The sequence below is a fragment of the Arachis stenosperma genome, chromosome 10, assembly GCF_014773155.1.
Source record: "Arachis stenosperma cultivar V10309 chromosome 10, arast.V10309.gnm1.PFL2, whole genome shotgun sequence".
NCBI classification, from domain to species: Eukaryota; Viridiplantae; Streptophyta; class Magnoliopsida; order Fabales; family Fabaceae; genus Arachis; species Arachis stenosperma.
In genome coordinates, this window is record NC_080386.1 from 130,434,090 (window position 1) to 130,443,399 (window position 9,310).

The following is a 9,310-nucleotide window of genomic DNA, read 5'->3' on the forward strand; positions in this document are numbered from 1 at the left end:
TTATTTTTTTATTTAATTAGTAATGCAGTTAATATAAAAAATTATTTTTTATAATATATCGTTAAATAATGAAATATAAGTATAAAATTCATTTATACTGATATTATTATTAAAATTAAATTCTTTTTATATTTACAACATAAATAGTCATTAAAAAAATAATGTAATTAGATTACTCTCCAAAACTCTTTGTGGTGCATTAAAATTACTCGTAAATATAGTTAGTATTTTGAAGATTAAACTACCATTTTTCGCTGCTGCCTCCAACACCAAACCCTCCAAACACACTCCGCTGCCTCCCCTCCCTTTTCCACTTTGGGTCCTTCTCCTCCTCCCTCTTCCATCCACAGCGCCTCTCTGCTCCGCCGTGTCCAATGGTGACTTTATCTTTTTCTCTTTCTCTGAAACAATTCTGATCATTTGTTCTTTATGATGTGATTTAATGGCTAGGTTTGATTGAATCCTTGGGATTCTATTGTCTACTAGTGTTATTTTTAGGGTTTGATACTCATCCTACTGGTGTAATCAAATTCTGAAGATTTTTTTTTGTCTTGCTTTCATAATTAGAGCAATTCCAATGCAAAAATTGTGTAGGTATAGGTATGGGTGCATGTTCTAATATAACTGTAGTTCAGTGTCAAAAAGTGAGAATAGTTGTGATTTCGGTATGTAGTTGCTATCAACTAGCTTGTCTTCGTTTCCGCCTTCAGCTAATCCTTTTTGAGAATCTAGCATTGTAGTATACATTCTACATGGATTTATTGAGAATTTGAGAATTGAGAGTGAATCAATTGCACATCATTTCAAGTTTATAAATGGTAGGATGAGAAAAAGAAGTAAAGGGATAGATATACAAGCCCTGCTGATCCAATTGCTCTTCTTTTTATTCTCTTATTCCATGCTAAGTGCCTTTCCAGCACAAAAATAAGTATTTCTTCTGCAACTAGTTCTTGTATGATTTGTTATAATTGCATAATACACACTGTTTTTGGAGAAGTGATAGATTTCCCATTTTCCCCTTCATTGTTGCAATATAACTGATCAGGCTGAGTTCTAGTATTTCATTTATTTATTCAATAAGAAATATGTAAGGTTGTGGACCAAATATGTTAATAATTATATGAGCTCTGATCTCATCATATATTCATATGAAAATAAACCCCAAACAATTTTGCTGATGAGTGAAACTTTTTTCTTTTCATCTTTTGTTTGGTCTGCACTCGGCCTGTGTGAAGTCACACAAGGGGCTGTGTGATAATGTGAAATTACACGGGATGCAGTATACACATTTTGGGGGGCCATGTGACGAGTTGTCTGAAAAGTTGGTTCGGGTTGTAGGGATAGCAAAAATGTTCTATATATATGGCAAAGGTCCAGATATGATGGCTCTTTTGCATGATTCCCTTCCTACTTTTGTAATATTAATGCTTTTTTAACTTTTGTCTCACATTTCGTTATCTTATCTTTGACATATTAACATGAAGCTTCCTAAGAACTATTTAGCTAGTGCATAGCATTTTTATTTTATCTAAACATAGAAATACATTGATTATCAGGTAGAAAAACCTTGTTTGCGAGATGTCTGAGTGCTTGGGCCTCCAACTTGGATGGTAACGACATATTTAGATTCAAATAAGCCTTAGAAATACATTGATTATCAGGTAGAAAAACCTTGTTTGCGAGATGTCTGAGTGCTTGGACCTCCAACTTGGATGGTTGAAACGACATCTTTAAATTCAAATAAGCCTTAGGAATCTTTTGTGGTTATAAGTTTCTTTTTTCTCAATAAGCTATGATTTTATATTTTCAAAATTTTTGTAGGCACTCCGTTTTATGTGTTATTTCTTTCAAAGGGCGCAGTAGTGTTGTATGATCCATGCCTAAGTGGGACAAGTTGTTGTATTTCTTTCGAAGTGGGAGATTGTCAATATTAAATGGCTGCAAAAGCAAACCCTTTTACAATGATATATTCTTTACTTCAAAATGCAGTATATTTTAATTCTTGTGTTGGCATTAATATTTGTAATGAGCTTGCTTATTATTAAAATTAGATACATGGTGATTTTGATTCCCCTTAAATGTTAACATGTTTGCAAAATTCAAAACTCCCCTCCCCGCGCACAAACAAAAAAAAAACCGATAAAAAGGGCTTAGTAGTAGTAGTTGTTGTTAATTATTTATCCATTAGCTTTTCTTCCATACCCTCATGTTAGTTCGCCCGTTTCCCTTTTCTTTCAGCCTAAAATCTTTTTCTGAGCGACATCTTATTTTCTATTGAGAACAAAAAGCAATGCTTCCTCAGCGCATGAAGAAAGCTGTCACTGATAACCCAAAGAAGCTTGCCAACTTGATTGACCTTGTCAACCTTCCATCCTCTCTCAGAGACTTCGTAGGTCAATCTCAGATCTCTCGCTTGGGTTGCTTCATGCGCGTTTGGTCCTACATCAAAACCAATAATCTCCAGGTTCTTTCCTTATTTTGAAAAGTATGTTCTTTCATACGGAGAATTTATATTGTCCAGTATCAGGTTGAGTCATGAGTTGACCTTCTTTTGTTTGATGTATTAAGATGTAGCTTTGATGGATTGACTAAAAGATGAGTTGCTTCACTGCTTTGAACAGGATCCAAACAACAAGAATGTAGTCAACTGTGATGAAAAGCTAAAAGGTATTTTGCTGGGGAAACCTCGGGTTGAGCTAGCAGAACTCCCTGCGCTTATCAAGCTGCATTTTCCAAAAGAGCCAAAGTGAGTTCTATTGTATAAAACTACAAATCAAGGTTCCTGTTGTACTGTAAAGCACACACATACCTTCGTATGAGTCGCTGGATTGTTGAATGCTGAATGGTGAATGCATTTATCATATTTGGAATAGTCCAGCTTGAAATGGTCATGGTATTCTTTTCATGTCTTCCCAATTTTGCAATTAGGAATCATGTTTATTAGAATTTTGTTAATTAGTTCGTTTTTGTTGAAAGATTACCCATCACTCCTCGTAGAAATAAGTTGGATAAAGTATTATTTAATATTTTAGTTTCTAATGGTTGGACTAAGCTTCAGTTTCGTCTTTAAAATTTGAAATATGTTTTTGCCCAAAAACCTTTTAATATATATTTCGTATTTAACGAATAAAATTGTTAGAAAAGTAATTTTTTGACAAATAATCTGTCAGTAAAATAGTAGATAGATAAAGATTAAGAGATAACAAAAATTGACTTAAAATATAAATGTAGGTTAATTTTAATATTTACTTTTAAAAAAATAATTAAAAAAATTCTTAGCATAGTCAAATACATATATACTAATTTGAAGAAAAAAAATATATTTTACTCTTACCAAATTTATAAAATTAAATTATTGTAAAAATAATTGCACCATCAAAATTTTAAACTTAACATTTATAAAAGTACTTACATTTAAACAATTTGTGCAAAAATAAAAATAAATTAGCGTGTTTTAAAAAAAATAGAAAATTTGAATTTGTAAAAGAAAATGAGGAAAAAAAAAACTTGCTCCGGGAGCAATTTGATTCATGACATTAAATTTTATGGATTAAAATTCGTTAGTGCAAAGTCAGATCCAGTTTAGTATGTTGACAAATAGTATGTATCATTAACGGTCATAAAGTTACATCTCATTAAGTTACAAATAGTATGTTACATGTATCATTTGTGGATTTCAAAGATATTTTTTGTGCAATTAAAATCTCAGATTTTGGTCAACAAAAAAATTTTATATTATTTTTTTATCCAACTAATCTGAAGTTTCCAATTATCTATGCACCACAAATCACATGTTCTTGTTGTATCTACTAGTATTTTTATCTTTACATTTTATATGAATCAACTACCTAATGAATATATTAAATTATGTGTCTCATGCAACATAAGTGATCACTTTCTATATTTATTTAGTCATTGATCATGTCACTATATTTACTTAGCACTATTTTACTCATCTTAATATTTGAACTTATGCATCCTTAATTTCTAATAATGCTAGCAAATGATCTTTTTAAAATGCACTTCTGCTTAAATCTAATTTTAAAAAATGCACCTGGTAAGGGTCTTTCACCCTAATATCAAATTAATATGAAAAATATTATGTCAATAGATAGGTGAATAAACCGCGAACGCTAGTGCACTTCAGGTAAAGCAAGGAGTGCAGCACTCTTTAAAAGTTAATCTATTATCAAAAGTTATCAGATAAATTAAATTTATTTATTATTGTTGTTTTTTTGGTCATGGACTGAACAAATAAACTAAAAAAACTAATTCCCTCATTTAACACACGACTAAAAAAACTAATTCCCTCATTTAACACACGACGACTTTTACACCACAAAAGTACTCAGAAAAAATAGATTCTCTCTAGTAAAAAAAATTAGATGGTGTCAATTGTGATCTTTCATCCTTCAATGCTCTCTCTCATATTTAATTTTGACCCCACTTATAAAGTTAATGGTGAGAGATCACACTGCATTTCCTCAAGTGTTAAAAAAATTGGAGAGGATCTGTTTCCATTTTGTTTGCTAGCAGGTGCTTCCACTATCGTTTCTGGCTAGCTATAGATTTTGACGAACCCACCTCATTCCACCTCTACCATAGATGGCCTTCAAAGTCTGAAAAATTGCTGCCATAGAAAAAGAACACGCATTTCTGTCGGCCGATGCTGGTCGGCTAACTCCAAACGCAAAACCCATTCTATAGAAGAATCTCGGTCTCCATGAAAGCACCATAATTTTCAGATGAAAACGCAGTCAAAGCACAAAATATATGGCAATTATAACAAGTTCATTATCTTTTATTTTAAATTATCCTCAACGTGTACATAATAGAATGAAAAATTAAAATACAATTATATTTAAACAATTATTTGTATTATTTTTTATTAATTTATTCAAAAAATAATTAAATTTTGAAGTTAATTGGTATAAAATATTACAGATATAAAACTAAGAAAAAATTTTATTTGTATAAGAATCAGCCTAATAAATAATTATTCTATTTAATATATAATTAAGAATATTTTTTTCTTTGCCAACGAGTTATAGTTCAAATGACATAATCTCTCTATATTCACCTAAGAGTTGATAAAAAAAAGAATACTTCTTTCTTTTATTAACTTTTTTAAACATTAATTATTTATTTTACATGAAATATAGAAATAAATGAATATAATATTTATTGAATAGACGCAGTTGCTTAAAATTTTTTTATTGTCATAGTATTTGAATCAAAGAAAAGAAAATATTATTTTAAAAAAACTAATAATGTATTTTTAATAATATTCTTAATAGTTAATACAAAATAATAAATTTTAAATATTTTTTTAAATAATATATACCAACTAAAATAATATAATTATCCAAAATAATATATTATAAATATAGTAAAATAACATATTTCAATAAAAAAAGTTTATAAAAAATTATATAAATATTTTTTTATATGAATTTTCGCACAAAATAAAATTATTATATATTTGTTTGCTTTTTACGTTTTATATATATATATATATATATAATTAAATTTATATAATACAAAATTTTTTATCATTCTATTCATATTTAATATTTTAATTTTGTTTCACACAAAATAAAATTATATATATGTTTTATCATTGTGTTTATATTTAATATTATAATTTTATTTCACATAAAACAAAATTTATTTAAATTTTAATATTATATACATAATATATATTTAATATTATTTTTTTTAAGATTCTAATATATCTTTTTTTCTGGATTTAGTACATGAATTTTCAACTTATTCTTTATGTATTATTTATTTTAATTCTAAAGTCTAATAACTTTTTTTTGTATAGACATGTTTTTAATATTTATATATTATTTTTATTTTGAACTTCAATCCAATATTTGAGACTTACAAAAAAAAACCTAAAATTTGTCAAAAAAATGATTAACAGGTTATCTTTTTAAATCCAGACCATTTAAATAAAATATAATAAATAAAGAATTCAGATTTTCAAAGTCACACGGTGTGCAGCACTCCATACTTAGCAAGGAGCGTTTAAGGATCATACTTAGCAATGGGCATTTAAGGATGAAACTGAATAAACAAACTAATATTCATCAAAAGATTAACCAAATTTTGTCCAAATGTCCCTTTGGCCACATCTAGGGCCTCAGCCTGCTTTCCGGGGACACCCTAGAAAGAAAAATTGGCTCATTAAAATTGCATGAATAAAAAAAACAATAAAAAAATTAGAGTTAAGTACAATTTTGAATTCTCTAAGATCGAAATTTATTTACTTTATTTTTTTTGTTTCAAAATAGTTCCAAAACCTTCTTTTCAAATTTTTTATTTTTGTTATCAAATTATTTCTCATTAGAAAAAAAAAGGAAACATAGAGAGGGAAAAAGAGAATGGGGATTACTAACAATGTGATTTAATTTATCCAAATCAAATCAAAATATGAAAGGAGAAAAAAAAGAAAATCACAACCGGCCCTTCGCAGCAGTCTTCGATAACGCGGGCAATTTCGTCCAGCCCTGGCCCACTCCACCAACGCCAGCCAAGAATCTGCATCCATGACCTCCGGACGAAGAATAGCCACCACCACTGCCGCTCGAGGGTTTGCTTGAGGGTTTGCACCATTATTCCCGTTGTCAAATCTCTCACGACCAGGCTCCTCGGGCGGCACTGAACTGGAGCCTCGACGAGCGACAGCGACGACGACCAAAATTAAATTAATCTGTTTTCGATTTAAATTATGATTAAATGAACGTTTAATTTAAATCGATCTAAATTTGAACACCATTCAGTAACCAATTCACTCTCTTTTTCTTCCAATCCATTGTTCTCATTCTTGATCTATAATTCAAGAATTCTTCTCTTCAAACACAAAGTCTATTAATAATCCCAAATCTATAGAAATAGAAAATCAATACAATTTATCATAGAAAATTAACAAGATCAAGAACCTGGTCAAAGAACAATAATTAAAACATGAATTGAAACAACAATTAAAATAATAAAGCTTCAGTTAGAAGGAGGAATAATAGAATCGATATTCTGTTAATCAACGGCAGACTGATCAGGAATCAAGCTAGAATAAAAATTGTTATTAGAGAGTACTACAAGGAATTATATCACAAGGAAGATTCTCCTATAGTGGGTTTTAAGAACGGACTGGTAGGTAGGATAGAGCAGGAAGATTCTATAAATCTGGAGGCGCTGCCGACAGTTGAGGATATCAAAGAGGCTGTATGGGATTGCGAGTCTTCTAAGGTACCAGGTTGTGACGGTACAACATAAATTTTATTAAGAGGTGTTGGGGTGAGATTGGTCTGAATTCACGGCAGCGGTGATAGGATTCTTTAAGACATGAAAGTTGTCGGCGGACTCCAACATCACTTGGGTGGCATTGGCACCTAAGTTCATTGGGGCAAGAGAGATTAAGATCTGCGACCTATCAGCATGGTTGGGTGCGTATACAAGGTTATCTCCAAGGTTTTGGTTAGGAGGATGAGATCAGTGATGCATTTGTAAAGGAAAGGAAAATACATGATGAGGGAACTTATCGTATGTGAAACTGTAAACGGGCTTAAACTGAGAAAAAAGGGCAGCAATAATCAAGTTAGATTTCCAAAAAGCATATGATAGAGTTTTGTGGACATTGTATTGCAAAAGATAGAGTTTGTGCATAGATGGAGATCGTAGATTATGGAGTGTGTGACCACAGCATCTATGTCGGTCCTAATAAATGGGTCACCATCCAAGCCGTTCAAGATGGAAAGAGGCCTGAGACAAGGTGACCCGCTTTCTCTTTTCTTGTTTGTATTACTACATCGAATGGTGGGAGAGGCAGTCAGAAACGGACGTATATCACCATTGTTGATTGAGAGAGATAGTATAGAGCTGTCACATCTTCAGTTTGCTAATGACACAATTCTGTTTTGCCCACCGGAGAAGGTAACTATTAAGAAATACATGCGGCTCTTGAGATGCTTTGAGTTGATGTCGGGCTCAGTGAAGGATTACCATGTGTTCATAACACGCAGCGGATGAAAAGAAGGTAATCCTAAAGATCTATTTTTGTGTTTAAACTTTATTCCAATAATAATATATAGATCAGATCTAAATACCTTTAGACGCTTTAGTAAAAATCACTTTCTCCTTCGATGGTACGAAGGCGCTATCGTATCCACACCGAGACCAGCATTTGCTGTCAACTCCTTGACCAATGGACATCTGATCTAAATTGAGAAACCTCTTGCAACTCTTTGCATGCCATAAAATTCTTCTGCAAGAATTAGGCTCACATACATTTATGTGCGTAGAGGTTAAGGAATAAAAACTCTTGTTATTCTCTCTGTTATTTTCCTCTATTCTTGGCATACATATATATAGTATGAGATTTGTTACTGATTTTAAATTTGATTCTCAATTCAAATTTAAATCATATATTTCACATCTGAATCCTTCAAATTTTATGAATCATATCGTAACTCAATTTGAAAACGGAATCAGTTAGGATCTCATCCAGATTTAAAAATAGAATAACTAATTATTCTCAAATTAAATCTCATTTAATATTCTCAATTATTATACTATTATTATATTTTTGGTGCTAGCAAAAAATATAATAATATTCCATCTGAATTAATATAATTATTTATTTGATCAAATCAAAATAATAATTAAATAATTCTATAGCAAAGATTAGAACACTCGTTAGTGTGTGACCCCATAGGTTCAATACTAAGCGGGTAGTAAATTAGTCATACTAAATTTACTAATCAAGGTTGGCGTCTAGCAACACTCCTCAACGACCCGATAGTATGAAGTAATATATTTTTACTAAGAACCTCAGAAGAACAAAGTATAATTCCTTCCATCTTTCCAACTCTTGGTTAACCTTTAGAGTATGGTTTAATTGTCAAACTCTAACTTGTTACCGTTATTATAATGAACTGTGAATGACTTAAGAAACTCATTTCTTCATTCATTCAATCCCCTTGGCCAAGGTTTTATTCATCTCCTTCATTATAATCATAGAGCTCAAACTCTTTACCGAGAGTTGACGGATTCCTTATTGACTAATCATTAATTCTACAAGTATTTAAATCATACCCAATATCCATTCAACTAGCACCCTAGGGTATTAGGTGTCCGGAATCAAAGTATAATAAATACATTGTTAATTACTATGACAGTCGCAGGTCAAAGGAAACTCTATTACTATGTTTATCTTGAGAATATCCTATTGACAAATATACGGTAATTATAACCATTAGGAATTCTCAGAATGAGCCAATTCAATGGTCATATCCCTATATGCACC

At 30.8% G+C, this 9,310-nt stretch overlaps 1 protein-coding gene across 1 annotated transcript; it reads left to right on the forward strand.

Moving 5' to 3' along the window:
- Window positions 1-216: 216 nt before the first annotated feature.
- On the forward strand, window positions 217-3,018 carry LOC130956177 (upstream activation factor subunit UAF30). Its single transcript, XM_057883218.1, has 3 exons — window positions 217-377; window positions 2,239-2,464; window positions 2,622-3,018. Exons 2-3 carry the CDS (start codon window positions 2,291-2,293, stop codon window positions 2,748-2,750), a joined length of 303 nt encoding a protein of 100 aa, XP_057739201.1. The 5' UTR covers window positions 217-377; window positions 2,239-2,290; the 3' UTR covers window positions 2,751-3,018.
- The last annotated feature ends 6,292 nt before the right edge of the window (window positions 3,019-9,310 follow it).